General features: G+C 36.7%; 1 protein-coding gene across 9 annotated transcripts in view; it reads right to left on the bottom strand.

Moving 5' to 3' along the window:
* CCDC171 (coiled-coil domain containing 171) overlaps window positions 1-26,995 on the bottom strand; it is a 363,351-nt gene that overhangs the window by 163,053 nt on the left and 173,303 nt on the right. For all 9 annotated transcript variants that reach the window (XM_057549252.1, XM_057549250.1, XM_057549256.1 and 6 more), the window contains 5 exons: window positions 22,282-22,786; window positions 21,317-21,433; window positions 5,217-5,443; window positions 4,197-4,379; window positions 1,030-1,215 (listed from right to left, as the gene is read on the bottom strand). In XM_057549252.1, coding sequence (XP_057405235.1) covers window positions 1,030-1,215; window positions 4,197-4,379; window positions 5,217-5,443; window positions 21,317-21,433; window positions 22,282-22,786 — 1,218 coding nt within the window. The remainder of the gene's footprint in view (window positions 1-1,029; window positions 1,216-4,196; window positions 4,380-5,216; window positions 5,444-21,316; window positions 21,434-22,281; window positions 22,787-26,995) is intronic.

The raw sequence follows: 26,995 nt of genomic DNA on the forward strand, positions 1-26,995 counted from the left end.
TGTGTTACATCATGTTGGTTTTCCTGGAATTCGTTGTTCCATTCCAGTGTGTATAACCTCACTAGTAAAAATTTTACACATACTATAATCATAATCTATTATTCTATTACATCTTATAGCCAACATTTCCAAAAGATATCATAGTCCTAAATCCATTAATGAAGTTTTCTAAATGACAATTATTTTATTGTAACTTCTTTTTTCCCTTCTAAACACCTTTCCCACAAATAAATGACAGGGAGACCAACTCTTTCTAACCAAATCCCCCTCCTCCTCAAATCCACATTTAATATATAAGAATCAGAGAGAAGAGACCTAGACCCAAAACCTTTCACATCCAAAAGACATGTGGATTTTCAATGTTTGGAAGGCAAAAAACAAGAAAAAGAAAAGAACTAAGGACAGGAAGAAATGAAGATAAGTGAAACAAAGAATAAAATTATTACTGGAAAAATCTCTACTTGGTTTCCAACCGGCAAAGCCTACTTCTACATTTTCAATACATGTGAATGCAAGCTTGGAATTGAGGTCCCAGAACCATGTTTCATTGCATCCTTGTAAGTTCTTTTTCTTTTATTTATTTATTTGTTTGTTTGTTTGTTTGTTTGTTTTTGGCTGCATTGGGTCTGCGTTGCTGCACGCGGGCTTTCTCTAGTTGCAGCAAGCGGGGGCTACTCTTCGTTGTGGTGCACGGGCTTCTCATTGCGGTGGCTTCTCTTGTTGTGGAGCATGGGCTCTAGGCGCACGGGCTTCAGTAGTTGTGGCACGTGGGCTCAGTAGTTGTGGCTCACGGGCTTAGTTGCTCCGCGGCATGTGGGATCTTCCCGGACCAGGGCTTGAACCCGTGTGCCCTGCATTGGCAGGTTGATTCTTAACCACTGCGCCACCAGGGAAGTCCCATCCTTATAAGTTCTTACAGAATAAAATTTCATATCTTGGGATCTCTTCCCTGTTCAAGAGATGTACATGATTCCCTCAAAGACCCACACCTGTAAGAAATAAACCCTTATGCAAGGGATGTTTTCCTACCTTAACAGCTTCTCCAAGAGTTTGGTTTTTGTCAGCTTCCTCACTGGAATGTAATTCAAGCCTATAATTCAACTCCTGTAGTTGCTGTGCCTGCTCATTCAATAGCATTTGAGCCTGCTGTTCCCGTAGTAATGCATTATTCAATTCTTCACACGCACTTTCAAACTTCTCATGGGTGATCAATTTCTGAACAAAGCAAAAAAATTTTAATTGTAAGCTAACTGCATTGTTGTATCATTTAACCTTCAGAACTCTATTTGCTATCATAAAGAGTATAATACAAACATTTCTAAATATCTGATATATGACAAAAGTACAATTCGTTTTTCTTTATTTCCTAAGTCAAGATAAAAAACATCACTCTGATTTTTTTTTTTTTTTTTGGCCGTGCCGTGCAACATGCAGTTCCCCAACCAGGGATCGAACCCACGCCCCCTGTAGTAGAAGCGTGGAGTCTTAACCACTGGACCACCAGGGAAGTCCCACATCACTCTGATTTTTAAAGCACAACAGCTATACTCCCAAAGTTATCATTTTTAGTCAAATAAAATCTCAGGAAACATTCATGTTCTAAGTAAATCCATAACGCTCGGTTTAAATCTTGATACATGAGCACTTTTTATAAAGATAACGATGTGGGAATTAAAGCTTTTAACAAGTTCAAATGCTTTTAAAGGATTACCTGAAAGTCTGTGTTCAGTGTATGTTACCATTCAGGTTTCCCTGGTCAAACTACCCTCTCCTTGGAGAGTCCTTACCACACCATACCTCTCTCACTCCCACCACCACTCACACTATTGCCATCTTCTTGTATTTTCTTCACAGCCATTATCATTATCTAAATTCACCTCAGATAGTTGTTCACTTTTTTATTGCCTGTCCGCACTCTTCCACCGACCACACATTTAAGGATGTGAGCTCCACGGGGCAGAGACCTCCTTCAGCTTGCTCACCCATCACACAGAGGAGTGCCTGGCATTCAGTAGCTTCTCAGTAGGTATTTGCTGAATAAAAGAATATCTATTCATACATAAACACCTGCCAATAAAACTCTGCACAACTTTTACGATATCATGACTGCATCTGCTCTGGAATAACTGACAGTTCTAGAGAGGGGCCATCTCTTAAGGGGTATGGAATCCAGGACAGGACATACTTGTATTATCTCCTGTGCAAAACTCTTAAACAAACAAAAATCAGTTACAACAAATGGCAAGAGACACCTTGATCTTGAGGTACAAAGAACAGAAATGTTTCACAAATGGTAGGTAACCTGAGAAATATATGTGGAAAACTAAAGGAAACCACGCAGGTCTCTTAATCACACTAAGTGTATAGAAATCTATTTAAGACACAACTTTCCCATTGTTGAAAAGAATTTGAGGTGTCAGCTTTTTAACATCCCTCTATTCGCTAATGGCACAACACTTCTCTGGGTCTTGTGAACAAGTATTTTTGTACTTCTTCTGCCTTTTACTTGTTATGCTGTTTTAAATTATCACTCCTTGCCATCAGAACATTCTGTTCTTTGCAATCCACTTGGCCTCTATAAATGAAGATCCCCATCATTTTGCAGGACTTCTTCCCACTCTTCCAAAATTTTTCCTTTACCTAAAAACTTAGCTAATGTTAGCCTTTCTCTTGTCCATATATCCCTCCCAGAGACTGGCGCAATTCTGTTCACTCTTCTGTGACTAAATAGGGTCAAACAAGTATAGCAATGCAGAATAAGAAAGAGATAGTGTGTGAAAGCAGTTGTATGGAGCTTAAACCAAAAACAATAAAAAAGATCATGGGAGTTAGCTATTAAAGAACACCTGTCAGTAGATGATCATGGGAGTTAGCTATTAAAGAACGCCTGTCAGTAGATGAGCATGATATTCCAAAACAGCGCAGGTACTAAATCACTTTTGGTGGGCAGGATGTGTCCCTTTATGTTACAATTTTAGATGAACTGTAAGAAGCTATTTTGTTTGCCTCCTGTACACTTCGCCTAAAATAAATGAAAGATGACGGTTGCAGGCACACTCCCTGATTTTTAAAGAGGAAAATAGCATCATTTTCCCATCTATTCTGTTTTTAGTAAAACGATCCTTTATTAACATAGCTGGATGTGAACATTAACCACTTTAGTGAAGTGGTTAAAAGTTTGTGTTTTGGAGTCAGAATACCAAGGTTCAAATCCTGTCATTTCCACATACTAACTGTGTGACTTTTGGCAAGTTACTTAGCTGTTCTGTGCCCTACATTCCTCATCTGTTAAAAAAAAAAACAATGGATAATAATATTATTGAATTATTATTGACATGAGAGGACTAAATGAATCAACACCTTAAAGTGCTTAGGGCCAGTGCCTGATACATGTTCAGTATGATCATTAAATGTTAGAAATCATCACTTTATAACTTTATACTACATAATTGGATGTCAAATATAAAAATTACATACATCATTCCTTCAATTATTATTTCAATTAACCCTATGTTTATTTCTACACTTCAGTGGAAGAAATTCACACTAAACATTTCTTGGAACACGTTCTTTGCTCTTGCTGCGAGGCAGTTACTCAACCAAAGTTTATTTGCCATAGCAGTTAACCATCCTAACTACAGCTTAATCATTTTATATACTTTCAGTCACAGTATACATTTTAACAGGGCTATAAGCTCTGCTGACACAATCAGTACTCCATTAAGCATCTGGAATAAATCTTTTATTTCAATGTTTTTTGAGATGATTTTAATGATGCTGTGCTTTTTATTTAATTGACACACAACACTGCTTAAGTTTAAGATGTACAATGTATTCATTTGATACACTTCTAACTTGCAAAACAATTACCACTGCAGCCCTAGCTAACTCTATCAAGTCACATAATTATTACTTCTTTTTTGTGGTGAGAACATTTAAGTTCTAGTCTCTTAGCAAATTTGAAATGTATAATACAGTACTGTTGGGGAATTTTAGAAGGGAAGTTTTCTAAAGAAAAAGAAATTCTATTAATGGGATTTGATTATTTGAAAAAGGAAACATAATAAATAGTTAAGGAAAACAAACATATATATTTGCCCTGTGATATTTTATATACATATTATATGTATATAATACATATTTTATATCAGAGGAGAGCTCACCAAAGCCATAGTTTTTCAATCATATATACTTACTGACTGCTTAAATTCATTTAACTGCATCTGAAGACCCTGGGTTTTGTCAAGCTCCTTCTTCAGTTCATTCACATTTCGTTTCATTTCTGTGACCTCTAAGCGTAGTGAGCGGCGCTCCACTTCTGCTGTGTGCAGTCTTTGTGTAAATCCAAATATTTGCTTCTGTAATGATGCTGTGCTTTTCTATTGTCAAATAAGAGCAATTTTACAAAAAGTCACTTCAGATTTACTAGTAAGTCCAGAGCAATGGTCATTTTACCAAATTAAATGTAACTTAGGTTATACAGAAAACAATACCAGCTCTTACTAAAACTTAAAGTGAAAGCTTTATTTTTATTTTTTTTTTTTTTATTTAAAGATTTATTTTTTTATTGATTAATTGATTGATTGATTGATTGCTATGTTGGGTCTTCGTTTCTGTGCTAGGGCTTTCTCCAGTTGTGGCAAGCGGGGGCCACTCTTCATCACGGTGCGCGGGCCTCTCACTGTCACGGCCTCTCTTGTTGCGGAGCACAGGCTCCAGACGCGCAGGCTCAGTAATTGTGGCTCACGGGCCCAGCCGCTCCGCGGCATGTGGGATCTTCCCAGACCAGGGCTCGAACCCGCGTCCCCTGCATTAGCAGGCAGATTCCCAACCACTGCGCCACCAGGGAAGCCCGAAAGCTTTATTTTTTATGTGACCAATAATTTGCCTTACATGAAATGAAAAATGAACAAATGAAGAAAAGAAATAATCTAGATGGCTAGAAAACAGAAAAGATAATTGTTTATGTCTCACACAATTCTGTTGCAGTATACTCATACAGAACAGTTAATTCAGAACTCATGCCAGAACTTTTATATTTTGATATTATGGACACTTATTTGGAAGTTCTTTTATTTATCATATTAAACTATTACATGAAATCTAAAAGAAATCTACCTACACTCGTGTACAACTAATATAAACTACAAATAAATTTGATTCAGAATTAAATTTACAAGTCCTAAAATCCCTATTTAATGAAATTTCATACATACCAAAATGGGCACATGGCCACGTAGACCGTATTTCAGGGCCAGTGTGTTTACTTTATGAAGTCCACGGGCCAGCTTCTGAACCAGGGAATCTTTTTCCACATATGTAATACTCCTGTTGCTGTGCAAAGGTATACTGTCCATTGCCAGATTAATTTTATCCATGAGTTTTGCAAAAGAATTCTTGGCTGCTCCTATAAGCAAATGTCCACAAATTCTGGAATTTGGATCTTCAAAGAAAAAGAAAAAAAGCACAGAAAAATAAGAATTGTCTCTTGTTCATTTCACAACACTGCCAGTCACAACACAATGAAAATATTTTCTCAGTTATATCATTCCCATCCACCTGTAGTAATGCATTCAAGAAGTCCCCACCTATATCAACTTTCACTATGTAAGAAATAGCCCACCTACTAAATAATGTATCTAAAGAAAATCTGCATGTATTTACAGTATGTCATTCATACTGAACACTATGACACTAAAAAATCATCATCACTCCTTTCTTTGTTTTAAAACCTAACAAATTCATTTTCTATTTACAACTACTGAAGCTTATTACCTTAATGTCACACTATTTATATTCTCAGACAAGAAAATATAACTTGCCTTATTCCAAGGCAATTAAAATTTTACAACTACAATTACTCATTTCCCCGTAGGATTTTGGTAATCATCCCTCTCATATAATGGACTTACGGTCCCAGCATATCCAACATGGCCTGCTTACTGCTAGATTCATCAGGTCTGTAATTAATAATTGTATTTAATGTTGATAAATAAAATTGTCAGTGTTCTTTATACTAATTGGTATTCCAAATAATGGTTAATAGGTTTATTTATGCCTTAATAAAAGTCGTGTAATTTAGTTTTCCCTCTGCTAGGCAGGTCTTAATCTGTCATTACTTGTGTTACAATACTATCCGTGTAAAATGATGAACATGGAGAGACTCTTTAAATTCTGTAGTATACCACTCTACATTTCAAGAACCTCTGCTGTTGGGAGTTAGTTTAAATCTTATCTTTATATCATAAGCACAAAAAGCATATTTGGCCAGTTTTATCCAAGAGGAAAATGTTCCATAATTCTAAGAACACATGGCTCAACACTGAAGAGCAGCACTGACTGAGAAGGTGATCCATCAGTGGTTTTCTATGTCAGAAAAAACCACCTCACAGAAGCTAGATAAAAGTTCATTGTTCTAGGAAATTTTCAGGAATACAAAAATAATAAAGTTTTCACAGATAAAGAGCCTTTAGAAGCAAAAATCAACTATAATTAAATTTTAATGAATAGTGGTTTTTTACTATTTCACAGCAATGTGTTGTATAGACACTAACCACTCTGAGAGGTGAAATTAAGTGGCAAGATAATTCCATAAGGCATTCCTTTGAATTTTTAAGAAGTGGGAAAGAGGCATACACTCTAAGTTCCTGACTGCTACTCTCAATGAATTACAGAAAAAGCACTAAATAATTTTATGCTTTGATGAATAAGAAGTATTTTTACGATATACTTCACATCATACAGTATAGAGTACAATTAATTCAATATTAAATAAATGAAGAAACAAAAAAAAATCCTCTAGTGACATAGTTATAGAATTATTTGTATAATGATACAGAAGAGAAAATATGTCACTAAAATTCCTCATGTCTAAACTTGTCTAGACTAGTTAAAATGTTTGACTTGTTACATTTAACAAATTCTTGTTTATGCTAAATACATTTGTTAATCACTTTTCCCCTATCTAATAGCATGTCTTTCAAGAAAGAAGAGGACTCTATGTTCTGCAAATACCTTTTCCAATAGAAGGGGCAATATTGCACATCTAAGGTTAAAATCTTCAAAACAAATTCACAGAGAATTGTTTCGACCAGTAGTTCTAAACCTGTGAACTACAGATCTTGAGGCAGTGGGGAGGGGAGGTTGAAAAGTTATTATAAGAGTTCCACCACTTTCAACTGCAGCATTGTCATTTGACCTTTATTTAGCCCTAAAAAAAATGTAGCATGAATAATATATGCTTATGATGTTGTGAGTGATAAAATTAAAAGTCCTTCAAAACACTGCAGAAGTCAACTGCTGCTAAAAATACAACTAGTGTGTGGGAAGAGCAGTTTACAATGTGTTTTCTTATTAAAATGGAATCCTCACACTCAGATTGAGAAACACGCCTTTAATGAAAAAAAGGGAATAGTCAGTAATTATTTAATTAATATGTATGTAAATATGTCATTATTTAATTTTATAATGTGAGTCATGAATATAATAATAATAATAATGCCTAATGGTAATAATAACGTTAGAAATTTAATCACGAGTAATGTTAACTGCATTAAAATTCGACTCAGTTCTAGACAGTTGGGAACATTTTCTCATCCTTGACACCTCCATCTTTCTTGCCATCTCCCTCACATCCAATCACATCACATTTCTACCATCTATTCAATTTTTTCTGTGATCATGGCATTGTCTCACCTATGTTCTTACAAGGTCTCCCTACTCTTCTCCAGTCATTTCCCCTCTTCAATCCATCCTCCACCGTAGAAAAAAATGACTTCTAAAACACAAGTAGGATCTTGTCACAACCCCTGCTTAAGCTCCAATGAGTCTCTTCAAATCTGGGAATAAATTTCAAACTCCTTAAACATGGCTCATAAGGTCCTACATGATCTGATCCCTGCTTACTTTTCCAGGAGCATCTTTCACTATTATCCCTTTCATGTATAACTCCTTTCAAGGGACCCCAACACATCACAATCTTAGAGCACTCTTCTGAGCAAAAAAATGCCTGTGTCTTCAAAGAGCTGTAATTTGAAAATATGAATCAGTTTTCAAACTTGGGAGCCAATCATTAAGGTAAGATTCAAAACCGTGTTCTATCTAAAGATGAAACTAAAAATACTATGAAAAAAAGCCCAAAATACTATTTTCAAAAAGTAATAAGAGAATGTCTTACCATATTTTAAAACTTCAAGAAATACTCATGAAAAGGGCAGTATGATACCGATACCAGAAGAGACAGGAAGACTAATGGAATTGACTGGAGAGACAGGAAATAGATCCAAGTACGTATAATAAATATATACTAAATGGCATATCTTAATTCATTAGGTAAAAGATAGATGATGGAATTAAAACGTAGTGGGACTAGCTGGTCATCCATACACAAATAAATATTATTAATTTCCTCACTACTTCTCTGGAAATAATTCCAGATAAAATCCAAGATTTAATGTAAAAATCAAAAATACTAGACCAAAATATGAGCAACACCACCTGAGGTGAGGCTAGCCTTCCTAAATAAATCACCAAAAGAAAAACCATAAAGTAAATGATTAATAATGTTAATCATATAAAAATGCACAAACAAAATTAAAATACAAACTGGAAAAATTATTTACACTATATGGCAAAGTGCTAATATGTGTGATACACGAGGAGTTCTTATAATTCTATAAGAAACACACACACACCCATATATGAACATAATGAGATAATTTGTAAAAGAACATGAATGGGTGTAGAACGAATGAAAAGATATGCAACCGAACAGTCAAAATTACAAATAAGAAATGATATAGTTTCTTTTGCCTTTCAAATCGATAAAAATAAAAAAGATTGTTAAAACTTCATGTACCAAAGGCATTATGAGAAAGCCAGAACTCTCAGTACTGTTCATGGGAGTGTAATGCAAAGCAACTTTTACAAAAGGCAGACTGGCAATACTTTCCAAACATAAAATATGCAAACTCATTTCTGAGGAGTTTAGCCAAGGAAATAATTGCACAAGTATAAAATGATTTTATGTACAAACATGTTAATTATAGCATAGTTTATTATAATATTAATTAAAATAGTAAAAAAATATGAAAAAATGCCAATATCCATCAACAGGGAATTTTCAGAGTAAACTATATAAACAATGAAATAGTATGTGATCAAATAAAATTAATGATGTACACCTACATTATTGACATGGAAAGACATTTATTATCCAGTGAGTAGGAAAAAAATTATGATGAGGCATGATCGTATGACTCCCTCGTATAAAACTGGGTGTGTTTGTGTGTATCCCTGTTGGTACACATGTCTGGGAGATTTGTAGAAATCATTAAAGTGTTAAGACTGATTGGGGGGCTTCCCTTCCCTGATGGCACAGCGGTTGGGAGTCTGCCTGCCGGTGCGGGGGACGCGGGTTCGGGCCCTGGTCTGGGGGGATCCCGCATGCCGCGGTGCAGCTGGGCCTGTGGGCCACGGCTGCTGAGCCTGCCTGTCTGGGGCCTGTGCTCCGCGGCGGGAGGGGCCGCAGCAGTGGGGGGGCGGTCCCCGCTCTCCGCGGCTGGGGGGGGGGGCCTCGTGCAGGGGCGGAGACCCAACGCAGCCAAAAGTGAATAAATAAATAAATAAAATTTTTAAAAAAATTTAAAAAAAGAATGATTGGGGATGGCCTTTTGGGTGATTTTATTTCTTCTGTGCAGGTTTCTATACTGTGTGAAGTTTTTATACCAAGCATAAACACTTTTCCAGAAATAACAAAACTATTTTTAAAAGCACTGTATACTGTCTTCCTCATTCATTCATTAAACAGCTAGCTATAGGGCAACTCATATGCATGAAGGCACTGTGTTAGGCAATGTGGAGAGGAGATCTATAACACTGATTAAGAATCAGTAGCTCCTGTTTCTATCAGTGTTATTTATAAATAATACTATAGATACAAATGCCCAAAAATAGAACTACTCAAAAACATATCTTGATTTAGACAAATGGTATTTAGGGGAATGATCATCAAAAGCAGGGGTTCTTGGACTTCCCTGGTGGCGCAGTGGTTAAGAATCCACCTGCCAATGCAGGGGACACGGGTTCGAACCCTGGTCCGGGAAGATCCCACATGCCACGGAGCAACTACGCCCATGCGCCACAACTACTGAGCCTGCACTCTAGAGGCCGCGAGCCACAACTACTGAGCCCACATACCACAACTACTGAAGCCCATGTGCCTGGAGCCCATGCTCCGCAACAAGAGAAGCCACCACAATGAGAAGCCCGCGTACCACAAGGAAGAGTAGCCCCTGCTCGCTGCAACTAGAGAAAAGCCTGCGCGCAGCAACAAAGACCCAACACAGCCATAAATAAATAAATAAATAAATAGTATGCGGTTTTTAAATAAAGCAGGGGTTCTTGCTCATTTTTTGTCCCATGTATACCCTTGATAGCCTAGTAAAACCTATGGATCCCCTTCTTAGCATAATACTTTTAAACATGTTAAGTCAAAATACATAGGGTTACAAAGGAAGCAAATTTTATTAAAATGCAGTTTTCAAGCTATTTTAAGTTTTATTATAAATATATTATGCATAAGACAATACATTTAAAATATAGACTGAAATTTTTTTAAAAGACATAGCATGGTAAAAGTTGTTGCTTAGCCAAACTAAGAATATTGAACTATGAGGTGATCTTTATGAAGGCATCAAACATGTCATGCTGGACATCAAATATTTTTATATTTTTATTTTTTTATATTTAGAAGTGATTAAAATCCTCATCCACAAATATATACTGCTGAAAATGTAATTAAAGTTCCTATAGTTCACTTTACAAGGTATAGGTAGGTATCTCTCAAAAAATACTAGAGTACTCCAAGACTCTTAAATTCTTAACATATACACACTACTATATGTAAAATAGACAACCAACAAGAACCAACTGTATAGCACAGGGAACTACACTCAGTATTTTGTAATAACCTATAAGGGAAAAGAATATATATATATATATGTATAACTGAATCAATTTGCTGTACACTTGAAAATAACACAGCATTATAAATCAACCATACTTAAATAAAAAAGTAAAATTTAAAAAAAGAAAACCTATTGTGGAAAGTTTTTTGTTCAAAAGTCAGTGAGTTCATCTTTGGCTAGGTAAACTTATGCAATAAGTTTATGTCAGAAAGAAAAATGATTGTGAATCTATGGTTCAAATTTGATGCTATGAAGATAGAAGGAACTTAAGTAGCACTTTTGAAAGAGTTCTAAAGTGTTTCCAGGTGCTTGCAGGTTGCGCTTTCAAAGAAATAACAGAATTTTGTACTTAGGGAATATTGGAAAGCAACATAGACATGAAGAATATAGAAGCTCAACTGGATGGATGAACAACTACTAGGTGTAGAATTGTCCTGATACATGGCCAGCTACATTGCACCAGCATCCATCTGTACATGGCAGACTGTGATTACATACCATGTATGTGATGAGTCTCATGATTACTGATCATCAAAGATGAGCATAAACAGTATCTGGAGATAGCTGCAACAGCTGTATTACAACTTGAAAATATCTGTAATTCCTATTAGTAAATAAGTCACCATGCTGCTAATATTATCATGGTCTGTCATCACCATTCATAATTGAAGGAAATGTTCATTAATGGTTAGTGAAACAAGATGTAATTATTTTCCATCCAAGTCCACAGATGCTCCCCCTCTGAATTCTATCCATGGACCATTTTGAGAAGGGTTCTATGAACCCCAGATTAAGAGATCCCTTATCTAAGGAATATACTACACAATCATAAAACTATATCCTTCAGCCTCTACTTCTCCGTCAACTTAAATAATAAGAAGGCTGCATACCTGGACTACTCCACTCAGAGAACCATAATATAATACGCTCTCAGTTTTCACTGAAGACAAATATAAGCAACACTAACAAGAAAAAAACGTCTGCATCTTCTATGAAGTAGCTTTTAAAGATATAAACTGTGAACGTTATTCAATGTTTTCAATATGATAATCCATGTAATAAATTCCTCTTAGGGTTTAGTAGCAAAAAAAAGTATTAATGGTTTGCTCCGTATGTTTGGAGAAATAAGAGAGCATCTCATATCTGGGGAACAACAAGCAGCTCAGTTTAGCTGAACTGTAGGTTTATCAACGAGAGTACAGGGAGGTGAGACTATACAAATAAATGAGAATCAGATCAAGAAAGGTCTTGTATACCGAGCTAAAGTGTTGATTCATAAAGTAGGAAATGAGGAACAATACTGCTGCTGATACAAAGATATGTGACAAACCAAGCACTGCCAACATGCAATAACTCGTTTAAACCCTTACAATAGCCAATGAGATGGTACGATTATTATAGCCATTGAAAATAAGTGCGAGAAAAAGAACAATGAAAAATGGTACACAGGATGACCCAGTCATATTGGAATACACACAAAACAACTTGAAAGAAGTATACACAAATATTAATCATACTCTCAGGGAGATTACAAGAGCTATCTTATAGTGATATTTTACAAATACCTGTAAGTTGCCATAATTTTTTTTCTGGAACAAGGTGGAGGTTTAAAATATGTTTAAATACACATGTATTATTTTAGAATAGATCTGAGAGGAAATTTTTTCTTTTACAAAAATCTTAAAAAATAATTGTGTCGTTTTGTTAGACAGTATCTGGATATTCAACTAAATCTTCTAAGAAAAGGCTCTTTAAAGTTTTCTACAAACTGCCTATAAGTTGCAAAATATGTTAAAGCCTCATATATGTTTCTTAAAATAATTTTGATTTTGTATATTATTTTAACAAATAAATATATTCTATGGAAATTGTGACACTGGAATTTTACACAGTCATGAACACTTCCAAGGATAAATTATTCATTCAAAAATTGTTCTTAAGAATGATAGGCAAATACATTTTAATTTAGAAAACAAAAATTCTTTCACATTTTCCATATGCTTGAAAATTCTCAGAATAAAATGTTTGAAAAAATATGGGAAAATGCAAGAATAATAATTTTAAAAGTCACAAAATAAAAGTCAGTAAGTTAAGTGTGGCTCAAAATAGACACTAATAGCTCAAGTACTAAAAATGATCCACAGGTCAGATTGTACTTGTTTCAATTTCAGGTATGAGTGAAATTATGTGTATAACAAAATTCTCTAAATTACTTCTTCTCACACTTCACTGTGGTTATAAATCATCTTGTTAAAATGCAGATTCTGGCTGAATAGCTCTGGAATAGAGTCTGAGACTGTGCATTTCTAACACCCCCCAGTTAATGCTGATGCTGCTGGTCGACAACCACACTTGGAGTAACACATCTCTTTTTATTCTTTGTTAGGATTCACTAAAGCCTTTAAGTTTTAAAATATATACTAATAACTACTTATTAATACAAATATCTTTACTTAGTGCTTTGAACTTCCTAATATGAAACCTCAGTGTTGTGCCGAATACAACCTAGATTTCTGAGTTTTACCTGGAAGAGCTGCTATGACCTCTACAAAGTTAACTCAAAGTATACGATGAAAGAAAGCTGTGAGTAGTAATAGCAGGGGCATGTATATTTGAGTCATCTATCCTCTAGATAATTAAAATTCAGTTATAATTGAAATGCGTAAATGTGTAAGAAAATGGATGAACATTCTACTCATAACCATCTACTCCTGTATTTGTTCAGAGATATTTCAAAGCAAATCAGCACAATTGTTTCTATCTCGAGAAATTCAGTCTGAACAAGTCATATAAAAATGCTCAGCTATCTATAGGGTTCTTTAGTCCATTCCTATAATGATTGATATCCCAGCCCTTCAGTGGAAGTAACAGTCTCCCCTGTTTGAGGTAAATGATCTCTTGCAGGCACACCATTTGGATACCTGGAAGAGGTAATTTATCTCAAGTGGGCAAACACTTTAATGAAAGCAAGAAGGTTGCCACCTGTCCAGTATTTACAGAGACAACATGGAAACTGGGGTCTTTGCCCACTGCCTGTAAATACATCGTCAAAGTTTAAGAAGGCAGCAGTGGCATCTACCTTTAGCAAACACCTCACTTTCTGAGCAATGAATTCAAGCTACCACTATTGAACTTCCAGTTTCACAAAAAGGTATAAACTGATATACAGGTTCCACTGAAATGTCAGTGCACAAAAAAGAGATAACACAACATTTATTGGACAATTACATATACAAGGGACTTGGCTGAGAAAGTCACATTTACTCCGAATAACTCTATGAGCTAGGAACCGCCCTTAGCCAAATTTTACAGATGGATGAAGAAGGATGAAATGATTTTCCCAATGTCACACACATAGTAAGCAGTGGAACCCAGATTCAAATCTAGAATCCAGGTTCTTAATCCATATTCTACTGCATATCCGACATGTTTCATTTTCTATCCTAGACAATTTTAAAACTTTTCTCCTAATTAGTTGATAGTATAATTCAGAACTTACTCTAAAAAGATAAGCACCTAACTTTTCAAAAGAGTAATTTACTGATTTTTTTTTTGAACAATGATAATAGGAGAAGCAATAGTTACTATTTAATATATTAAAAGCTACTACTTGCTATTGCCATACATGTACTAGTTTTCCTGGAGCTAAAAAGAAAAAAGTGAAAATGAATGAGATAATGCCATTTGCAGCAACATGGATGGAGCTAGAGATTATCATGCTAAGCGAAGTAAGTCAGAAAGAGAAAGACAAATACCATACAATATCACTTATATGTGGAATATAAAATATGATGCAAATGAACTTATTTACAAAATAGAAACAGACTCACAGACAGAGAAAACAAACTTATGGTTACCAAAGGGGAAGGGATGGAGGGATAAATCAGAAGTTTGCGATTAGCAGATACAAATTACTAGAGATAAACTAGGTAAGCAACAAGGTCCTACTGTATAGCACATGGAACTATATTCAATATCTTGTAATAAACTATGATGGAAAAGAATATGAAAAAGATTTTATTTCCATATATATGAATCACTTTGCTGTACACCAGAAACTAACACAATATTGTAAATAAAAAGAAAAAAGTGACAGTGATGCCATCAATATGTAGTCCCGACATGTAATATGATTTAAATTTTCAGCAAGTTCTTCAAAAAGAAAGACAGAAGGAACAGAGAAGAAAAATCAGAGTTCTAAGAAATATCCCCTTTCATTTCAGAATTTTCACATTTCCTAAATAGACTTTCCCAAGATTTTGCCATTTCAATTTCCCACATGGCTGAAAGAATTAAGATACTATTCATAGTATTAGATGATTCAAGGGACAAGGAATCAATTGCAAATCAAAGCTGAACTGATATTCTTGATACCTGCCCTATGATGAAAACCTCCTTTTGTAAATTGGTTAAATAGATGAACGAATGCCCAACTGATATATATTACCCAGACATTACAATCATTCTCTAGAAGATTATTAACAGAAATAGAGAAAAATCCTCAAAAAGTATGATATTTTTTAAACTATAGCTATGATAGTATATCATAAGCAAAGCACAGCATCACTTCTGTGATATTCTTGCTGAAAATGCATAAGCTAAATCTGATCATGAGGAAACAAATCAAAATTAAGGGATATTCTAGAAATAATTGGCTTGTAATCTTCAAGGTCACAAGGGTCAAGGAAAAACTGAGGAACCCTTCCATACTGAAGAAGACTAAAGAGACATGACTAAATGCAACACATAATTCTAAACCAGATCCTCTTGCTAAAAAAGACGCGGTTGGGACAAATAGGGGAAGTTGAATGTAGTCTGAATGGTAATAATGCATCAATGTTGGTTTCCTGATGTTGATCATGGCACTCTGGTTACGTAGAAGAATGTCTTTGAAATACATGCTATAATACGAGGGAGTGATGAGGCATCATGTGAGCAACTTGCTCTCAGACCATTCAGGAAACAGAATTCTCTGTTATGAACTACTTGCAACTTTTCCATAAGTTTGAGGGTATTTCGGAATAATTTTTAAATGAAGATATTAAAGAGTATGTAGCCTATGATATCATTTATATCATTTGTTAGTCTGCTAGTGGATGGATGAGTAGGTGGCACAAAGGAAGGAAGGAAGGGTGAATGGATAGAGAGAAGAAGAGGGATAAAACAGATTGGAAGAACACATAAGAACACATAAAAATGCTTACATTAACTATCCCTATAGGATGGGAAAATATGTTTGTTTTTGTTTTGTTATTGTTCTCTGATTTATTTCTTTTCCAAGTTTTCTGAATTGACCTGTTTTCTCGTATAATGGAGGTAGTAGAAGTGGAGGTAATTTGAAAAAAAAGAAAAAACAAAAACAATCCTCTCTACTGCAGATGTTGATTAGCTGATTCATTCCATCCACAAACTCTTCCTTCTCTTTTGTCAATCCCCAGGTAGCCATCTAGGGAGAACCATGTGACCCAGCTCAGGCCAATGAAACAATAGCAAAAGTCTGCTGGGGAAGCTTTTGGGAAAGCTTTTGCCTTCCTGATATAAAGGGATATATTCAGCAACACATGTCTTCATATTTTTAACAATTTTCTTGAGATATAATTCACATACAATATAACTTACCCATTTAAAGTGTACAAATCCATGGTTTTTAATATAATCACAGTTATGCAGCCATCACCACAAGCAATTTTATAAAATTTTAGTCACCCCCAAAAGAAACTCCATATCTATTAGCAGGCACTTCCCATAACCCCCAACCCCTCCCCAGCCTTAGGCAGCCCCTAATGTACTTTCTGTCTCTAGATCTGCCTAATCTGCATATTTCAAATAAATGGAATAACATGATATGTGATTTCAAATAAATGGAATCATATTATATACAATCTTTTGTGATGTAGCATATTGCTTTCATGGTTCATCCATGTTGTAGCAAGCATCAGTACTTCATTACTCTTTACGGCCCAATTATATTTTATTGTTTGGATATCTGTCCATTACCCATTTATCAGTTGATGGACATTTGAGTTTGTTTCCATTTCTTGACTATGCATCATGCTGCAGTAAACATTCATGCACAAGTTTTTGTACATATATGTTTTCATTTCTCTTGGATATATACCTAGAAGGAGAATTGCTGGTTCAAATGATAACTCTATGTTTAATATTTTGAGGAACTGCCACTCTTTCCGAAAGCAGCTATATCATTTTTTATTCCCACCAGCAATGTATGAATGTCTTCACATTGTGTCCCTCCCTTCTCCTTCCTGCACAAATACAATCCTGATGCCTAAAAGTAGAGTGACCAGCTTAAAACTAGGAGGCATAAACACGAAGATGCTAATGGCTTAGCAGAAAGACATAGTCTGGATTTCTATCTACCTCCAGACTTACTATTTGGGAAGAGAAAAAAAACCTTATATGAATAAGCTACTCTAAGTGGGGGTCTTCTATTAGGTACAAAGAAAGCAAACCTGTGATGCCCCCAAACATCCAATGTCATTATATTCAGAGGAAGAAATTTCTTCCTGATCTTTATATGTATACTAATTTATAACAGAACCATGTTTTAACAAGTTGGAGCTGTATGGGATGTGTAAATGGTCTTGAAATTTTAAGATAAACTAATGTATTTTCATTTTATTTCCTCTAAATTTTTATGAAATTTCTTCATTATTATTCAGTTAATGCAATAAATCTTAATAAAGACTGATATCTGAACTAAGAAAAGTAAGTGAAAGAGTAAACAAAGGCATTCTAAGCACTTTACAAATTAACTCATTTAGTCCTCTAAACTCTGCTCTAGGTAATACTTACTATTCCCACTTTACAAATAAAGAAACTGGGAAACAGAGTTTAAATAACTTGCCCATGTCATGTGGCTAGCATCAGAGTCAGCATTCAAAGTCAGACAGAATACCTGCTTAACCCTACACTATGTTGCCTCCACTGTACAGCAATTTAGCAATTTTAGAACAGAAAATTAATCATTAGTAGTCTAAAAATGTATACAGGTAGCCGTGTGTGTATTCATGTTCATTAATGCTAAATGCTACTTTCACAGTGAGATGGGTGGTAAGGGAACAACAATTTTTTTTAGCACCCACTATGTACCAGATACCATACAAAACGTTCAACAAGCGTTATCTCATTAATTCCTCATAACAATGGGGAAGACGATACCATCTTCATTTATGGGAAAAGAGTGTGAAGCCCAGTAAAGTTAAGTAACTTGCCCAGTTTCACACAACTAATAACTAGCAATGCTGAATATAATATCAAGTCTGCCTTGTTCAAAGCTAATGCTCTTTCTATTACACAATAATGATTACCTATTTAGATTTTTCAGACACTTAAACTATAAACTCAACATGACTATATAAGCTGTTATGGCTTTACATTTATTACCCTTATCTGCTGATAATCACTCATAGACTTTGAAAATATTTTCCCATCTTTTCTGCTAAAATATCTAAAATTTCTACTAGGATACACTTAAAAATGAAAACACAATTGCCTAGATAACAATACATTAACCCTTCATCATGTTTTTTTTTTTTAATTTTATAGCTACTTTATTTATTTATTTCTTCATTTTTGGCTGTGTTGGGTCTTCAGTTCCTGCGAGGGCTTTCTCTAGTTACGGCAAGTGGGGGCCACTCTTCATCGCGGTGCAGGGACCGCTCTTCATCGCGGTGCGTGGGCCTCTCACTATCGCGGCCCCTCCCGTTGCGGGGCACAGGCTCCAGACGCGCAGGCTCAGTAGCTGTGGCTCACGGGCCCAGCTGCTCCGTGGCATGTGGGATCTTCCCAGACCAGGGCTCGAACCCGTGTCCCCTGCATTAGCAGGCAGATTCTCAACCACTGCGCCACCAGGGAAGCCCCTTCATCATGTTTTGAAAGAATTATTCTATAAGCCCAGCTAGTCAAGCCACCACTGCAGAAGATCCACACTGATCATTTTTGTACTAGTTCAGTAACAATTATCTATCTGCCTGGACCATATCCTTTCCAATACTCTTCAGGACTTTGATACATCAATTATTTTCCCCTTCTAAGCAACAATCATTTTCTCTTCTCCAAGTAGTGTTCCTTATCCAACAACATTTAAAGGCTTGCCTAAAAATAAGTTTTCCTGAACTTGCTATTTCCTCAAGCTAGAGGCATACCAGGTTCTAACATCAAAGACAGCTTGTTCCTAGAGATAGGCAAGCACTTAAAGCACCACTCTTGGTCTACATTCTACTTCACAGGTCTTACCTACACATATTTTTTTCAAGGTCTGAATAAAAATTTTGTCAATATTTTAACTTAAAAATGTTACAAGGGGCTACTTTTAGAAAATGTGCTCAGGGGAAATCGCTGCCTACTTTCATAAATCAACAATCTGATCCCATGCCAATGATCTACCCTTTCCCCCACTACTTCCCAATATGGTTAGAGTTGACAATGTATTTTATCCATAAGTCAGACCTGCTACGCATGGAGTTACATTCGCACCTCTTGAATGTCCCTTCTTCCCATTCTATGCTTATTCCCACCTCTACATCTCCGCTTAAGCTATGCCCTGCATCTGAATGCCATCTCTCCTCTCTAACTTACTGTCATTCTAGGCCCAACTAAATCACTAGTCCCTGAAGCCTTCCCAATACTCATAAGCCCACGTAGAGCTTTACCTTCTGTGTATTGTTACATTTAAAGCCTGTACTTCCTCATCCAATCCTTGATTACATTCTGCCTAAGTTGTTCATGAGTTGTCGCTCTTATTCTTATGACCATTATGTATATTTTCTAGAGGATCGATCAAGTCACATCTTTTTCTTTTATCTCCTCAAGCATATAGCACAGTGATAAGAAAAAAATGCATTAAATAAAGTAATAATATAAATAAGATTATAGCTTAAGAAACCAATCTACTTTTAGGTCCACATACCTGAAAAAATATGACTAATAAAAATCATCTGTTTATTAAACTAAACCCCAAAATTTATTAAGTTCTTTCAAGAATGTTACAATTTTGCTTTGAAGTTATAATACCAACATTCTTAAAATATATTTATTTGCACTTTTATTTCAGACTCCAAACCCAGTATGTTGAGATTTTGCCGATACATTAAAATATGCATATTCCCTACCAATATTTACGGCCACAACCTAAAAATAATCTTTGGATCATAAGTTTTGTACTATAAGAGCCTAGTTTACATGTTTGAAATCACAATAAATGATCTATATTTACACAGCAGAATTGTCTGAAGAATTAAATTACATCCCAAATTATCATTTCATTAATACTTAGAATATTTCATTACGCAGGCAAGTATTAACAAGTCTACTACTATACATTTTTTTTTCTATTAATGTGTCTAAACGACCATAATTAGTCCAATGACATAGCTTAAGCAGTAGGTAACTGTATGTTACTCTTTAAGTGCAGAGAAATTAGTTTTCATTGAACCTTTCACACAAACATGCCACGCAATCTAAGTCATGAAAAAATAAACTTGAATTTTAGACCTTTGGAAATCACTGGTTATAGGTGGCTTCACACCTAGTGGAAAGGAGCAGACTATTTAAATTAACTCTATTTAAAATTAAATAGAAAAATAAAAACATGTTGCTAGGGGCTTCCTTGGTGGCGCAGTGGTTGAGAATCTGCCTGCCAATGCAGGGGACATGGGTTCGAGCCCTGGTCTGGGAAGATCCCACATGCCGCAGAGCAACTAGGCCCGTGAGCCACAACTACTGAGCCTGCGCCTCTGGAGCCTGTGCTCCGCAACAAGAGAGGCCGCGATAATGAGAGGCCTGCGCACCGCGATGAAGAGTGGCCCCCACTTGCCGCAACTAGAGAAAGCCCTCGCACAGAAATGAAGACCCAACACAGCCATAAATAAATAAATAAAAATAAACCCAAAGTTTAAAAAAAAAAAAATGTTGCCAAATGAGAGAGAAAAATTTTCTACTGATTCAGTTACTATTCGGATTTCTAAAGCACATGGCCAGAAACAGAAGAAAGATTAAAACATTTGAAAGAATATTACCAGTATTACTTAATAAAAAAGCTAATGATGAGTTTTCCATGGGAAAAGCGTATCACAAAGGAAAAAGAAGGTGAATGTATTCACCAAGAAGTGTCATTTAATTTCCCCGTAAAGACAAAATTAACATCAAAAATTACATTAATTCACTACTTAATTAAATACAGATTTAGTAATCTCTGTGCCTGAATAAAAGAAAGATAAAAACAAAAACATTTTCTTCCTTGAAGGTTTATTAGAATTTGTACCATAAAGAATTTCTGGACATTTGCTTTTTAAGTGTATTTTGCAAGGACATAAAAAGGGGAATCATACCTGTTTTACTAATAGCTTCCTGTAACTCAGCCATAGAACTGATTATTGCAGCAAGAAGGTCAGAACTGGTGAGCCAACTGAGAGCTTGCAAACAACGTAACTGCTCCTTTTGATGTTCTGCAAAAACAGAAGAAAATCCATTATGCAATTCTGCAAAAATTTATTAAAATCCATTTAAAAATTATAGGAATATTTAGCTATTTAAGAAGTAGATCAAAATTTGTACGTAGAGCTTCACCTAGTGCAGAGAAGTCTACAATAGATGTGAGATTTTATTGACTTTATTTACGGTTCAATTTTTCCATATAAGAAGAGAAGTCAACTAATGTATTTGATCATGAAACAAACAGGCATTTTATTAACTCCTCTCTATATATAATGGTAACTGACATCATAAAAGAAAAGGGAGAAGGAAATTTTCTGTAGTTCTACTTACTTAATAGCTTGCTTTTGAAAAGTTAAAAACTGAAATAATTGTTTCCTCAGAATAGTCAAGCATTCAAAAAAAGTTAGCTATAAAGCTTACATTAGTTTCATTTTCATTCAATTCTTCAATAGATTTTTAACTCTGATCATTTTGTACTAATTCAAAGAAAGTGAAAGTAAATTATGCTACTAATTAATTTTAAATAGGGCAGAGTTTCTGGATTGACTTTATTGAAAAATCGCTGTACAAACTTTTCAATTTACTGTCAAAAGAGCATTCAAATATAATAAAGCTAGACAAAGTTGAAATCATATATATTTGCTACTTTCTCTATATTTTAATGTTTACAACAAAAAATTAAAGCCTAATTTATACATAGATACACACTTATTCATACACACATACATATCTACATATGTATGTAGATATGTTACATGATTTGACATTGTAAATAATTTTTTTATGTTTTTGCCCAACATATTCACTTCGTATGTCACTTACATTCGACTCAGATTTTTAAAAGCACAAATTATCTTACTTGGAAATTTATGCTTGTCTTTGGGCTCTCCTGTACACACTAACATGCCTATGCCTTCTTTGAAACTCTCCATCCAGGTAAAAAGAGAGGCACACGACTGGCCCAAAATCTTGAGTCTGTTTGCTGCCAAAATTGCAATAACACCTTTCCGGAATACACGTATCAATCCTTTGAATGCTTTTTTCTTCATCTTGGCTTCCTCTTGCTTCTTTTCCTCTACAATTGACAAAGCCTGGGCTAGAGTTCTAACTTCCAATTTTAACAACTCAAAGGTGTTGACCTGCTCCTGGAGAAAATCTCTCTGTGTGGATAAGGCAGATGATCGGCTATACAGAGGATATAAGGCACCAGCCATCAATGCACAGGCCGCCAGCAAGGATGTCTGTTCCCTTTTAGTCTGTGATAACAAGTTTTTGAAATGTGTGTTTTCAACAACCAATTGTTCATGTGACTTCTCAATATGGTTCAATTTTTCCATATTTTTTTCAGCAATTTCTTGAAATTTCTATAAGAAAAGTCAAATAATATATTTGATCATGAAACAGGCATTTTATTAACTCCTCTTTTAAAAAAGAAAAACTTTTGCTGACAACTATTTCTTTTTCTTCAAAAGATCTATGTTCTAAAATATCCAAAAAATACATATGATAGAGCAACAGCGGGCCAAACAGCTTAGATCTAAATGTGCACGGTGATTTTTAAATCCCTTATATGGAAGCTTTACACAAAGCAGAGCACATACATTTAAAAATACTTTGTAAATTTCCTGTATACTTATGCATAAATACACATATTCAGAAAAAGAAAATTTCTTCTCTTCCATTCCTCAGTAACATGTATTTCCTACTCTTAAACAGAAATCACACCAGCATTAGAGGCTTTTCTATATGTACAAAGATTTAACTTTTTGTCAAAATAGCAAAGGGTTAAATAAATAATACAATACAGAGCATCTGACTATCTGCCATTTACTAGACGAGAGGGGACTGATTCTCAAAGCATACTCTCTTATTTCAGTTTCTTCTTCCCCAAGACAGAAGGCTGTACAAAGTACAGCTCCAGTGCTGGGAGTAAATACTAACTGTGGGCTGGGCCTCAGCAGCTCTCTGGTCCTTTTTTCCTGATCAAGGTACTTATAATTCAAAACTTAACATGCAACACACAGAAATTTTAACTGCAGGCACTGAATTTTAATCACTAGAAAATAAACTAGCTCTCCATGAAATCTTATACCTAATCATTAAGGAATTGTTGAAATAGAGTAAATTTTAGAAGATAACAGATGCCAATTTCTTTTACTGATTCATTTATCATTCAATAAACATTTACTGATTGCTCACTAAATTCCACACGCTAGGAAAACAGACAAATAAATAAATGATTGTGGTATAATGCTGTGATGGAGCTATGCTAGATTGCCAGAGATGCACAAAAGGATGTTTATACCAAATGACGTTGACAGGCTTTTGGAGGAATATGGCAAAGGACAAGTGGGAGTGAGATGTGTAATAGAAAGAACAACAACAAAAAAAACTCAACTCCACCAATAAGGAGGCTAGCCCATAGCTACCCTTATAATAAAATTTAATCTAATCTAGTCCATGGTGATTTAACAGCTTTAGCTGAATCTTTACTTAACCAAATAAGCTGCCCTGGCTTGTCCATGGACTTTGTTCTTTATAAAACAGGCCAAGGGAGTTCAATTTGAATAAGGGGGTCAGTCAGAGACAGAGAAAAATCATGCTCTATATAAAGTGAAGTAGTATCTTCATTATGAGAGAATCCTTTTGGGGGCATTAAGGAAAATATTTCTCTTTGTATTATTGGTTCAGGTTACACTCCGTCTGAAATTTAACAATGGTCTTTGGGAAAGGTTTACAGTGAGTGTGTGTCTGATTCAAGAGTTATCCACGAACAACTAGAACAATCAAAGGCATTTCTAAAATTTACATTGGCAGGAAGACTTCAAAGGTGATCAGACTTAGAGAAAATCATACAAACTCTTAACTACTCTGCAAGATTTGGGTGTCAAAGCCTACCATGGACAATGTTAACAGGAAGTAGCCAAAAGGATTCAAACTTGTCGAAATACGTGGCTGAGGAAAGTAACCCCCGTACCAAAACCAGTCCTGAGGCTAGAGAATGAGGTTCCCACAGGTGCACGGTGAGTAGAAGGAGGCACTCAGAAGTACAGTCCTGAATACAAACGAGTAAAGGAAGTATACAAGAGGCCACTCTCTGATGGATTAAACTTCTTAAATGCTTTCCCTTGGGCAGGAGGGAAATTGGATTTAGTCTTGGTTTTAAATGTTTCTCTACTATACTTTAATTTCCTTTATTTACTCCAACTATTCTCTGAAGTCTGATCCAGCCGTACCTGTGGTGGTACTGTGAGAAATAAAGGAATGGGGAAATAAGGGAATTGTAGCTTGCTCCAATCACATCTCTACTGATAGCCAAGTTGTGGCAGCAGCAGTCTATCAATGGGCCTGTGTCCCAGAGCTCCATATAAAGACCACTAGTAAAGGTCGTGGTGTTCCACTGGGAGCAGCTGGAAGAAGGAAGAAACTCTGAGAGCCAAGTGGACGGCTTAGAAGCAGATGTACAGCAGAACACAACAATGTGTTCTAAGGAAGTACAAATAATTCAGAATATTTGAAGAGGAAAATGATGGAAATTTGAGAAGTATGTAGATAATAAATGATTAAGCTAAAGAATTTAAACTTTACCCAGAAAGCTATGAGAAACCATAAAAACTTAGGACAGTTGCTAAGCTTTAGTAAATGGATGGGAAAATTGGAAACATTAATAAAGACTGCCTGGGATAGCAGTAGAGTTGCAGGGAGTAGAGGGAGCAAATGGAAATTACAAAGTTTAATTCCATATTCTCTCCAAAATCAACTCCACCAGTTCATTTAGAGAAAAAAAGGAAAATTATAGAAAATCTAGGATAAAAGAGATGCACTGGTCATACCTAAGTAATGGAAATAAAAATGAACCTAATTGGGTGGACCTGAGCGTCCTGAGGGGAAACGGGGAAAGGGAGGCGCAGGGTCCGGCTGGAGCGTCAGCACCCCTCCTCCTGACTGTGGGGAAAGTGGCTTAAAACTCATCCCTAGGCTCGCAGGCCCCTTATTCAGCCAAGTCCCTCTGAGCTCCTTCCTCCCTGAGCTAAAGTACCAGGGGGGAGGGGACAGGGGAGGGGATTGGCGCAGGTAACGGGGAACAACCAAAGATGATTGTTAACTAAGGAAAACCAGCTATCCCAAGGTCACTCATCCTGGGTTAAGCCAGCTGCCATGTCATGAGGACATTCCAGCAGCCCTAAGGAGAGATCCATGTGGCAAGGAACTGAGGCCGCCTACCTACAACCAGGAGTTGCCAGGCTGCCACCTGCCAAAGAAGAAGATGTGTCACCAATACCTGCCACTGGAATTTCTCCCCAGGCACAGGCTGCACAACTGTAGTTCTTCTTGCTTCTGCTGTCTGCCCTTTGGTGGATGAGGCTATCTAAGAGGCTTGTGCGGAGGAGCTTCAAGATGGCGGAAAAGTAAGACGTGGAGATCACCTTCCGCCCCACAAATACATCAGAAATACATCTACATGTGGAACAACTCCTACAGAACACCTACTAAATGCCTGCAGAAGACCTCAGACCTCCCAAAAGGCAAGAAACTCCCCACGTACCTGGGTAGGGCAAAAAAAAAAGAAAAAACAGAGACAAAGAATAGGGACAGGACCTGCACCTCTGGGAGGGAGCTGTGAAGGAGGAAAGGTTTCCACACACTAAGAAGCCCCTTCACTGGCAGAGACTGCGGGTGGTGGAGGGGAGAAGCTTCGGAGCCACAGAGGAGAGTGCAGCAGCAGGGGTCCAGAGGGCAAAGCGGAGAGATTCCCGCACAGAGGATTGGTGCCGACCAGTACTCACCAGCCCGAGAGGCTTGTCTGCTCACCCGCCGGGGGCGGGTCGGGGCTGGGAGCTGAGGCTCAGGCTTCGGAGGTCGGATCCCAGGGAGAGGACTGGGGTTGGCTGCGTGAACATAGCCTGAAGGGGGCTAGTGCGTCACAGCTAGCCGGAAGGGTGTCCGGGAAAAGGTCTGGAGCTGCCGAAGAGGCAAGAGATTTCTTCTTGCCTCTTTGTTTCCTGGTGCATAAGGAGAGGGGATTAAGAGCGCTGCTTAAAGGAGTCCCAGAGACAGGCGCGAGCCACGGCTATCAGCGCGGACCCCAGAGACGGGCATGAAACTCTAACGCTGCTGCTGCCGCCACCAAGAAGCCTGTGTGCAAGCACAGGTCAAGCTCCACACCTCCCCTCCCGGGAGCCTGTGCAGCCCGCCACTGCCAGGGTCCCGGGATCCGGGGACAACATCCCCGGGAGAACGCATGGCACGCCTCAGGCTGGTGCAACGTCACGCCGGCCTCTGCCGCCGCAGGCTCGCCCCGCATCTGTACCCCTCCCTCCCCGCAGGCCTGAGTGAGCCAGAGCCCCCGAAGCAGCTGCTCCTTTAACGGTGTCTGGTCTGAGCAAAGAACAGACGCCCACAGGCGACCTACACGCAGAGGCAGGGACAAATCCAAAGCTGAACCCCAGGAGCTGTGCGAACAAAGAAGAGAAAGGGAAATCTCTCCCAGCAGCCTCAGAGCAGTGGATTAATTCTCCACAATCAACTTGATGTACCTGCATCTATGGAATACCTGAATAGACAATGAATCA

The sequence above is a fragment of the Balaenoptera acutorostrata genome, chromosome 6, assembly GCF_949987535.1.
Source record: "Balaenoptera acutorostrata chromosome 6, mBalAcu1.1, whole genome shotgun sequence".
Lineage (NCBI taxonomy): Eukaryota > Metazoa > Chordata > Mammalia > Artiodactyla > Balaenopteridae > Balaenoptera > Balaenoptera acutorostrata.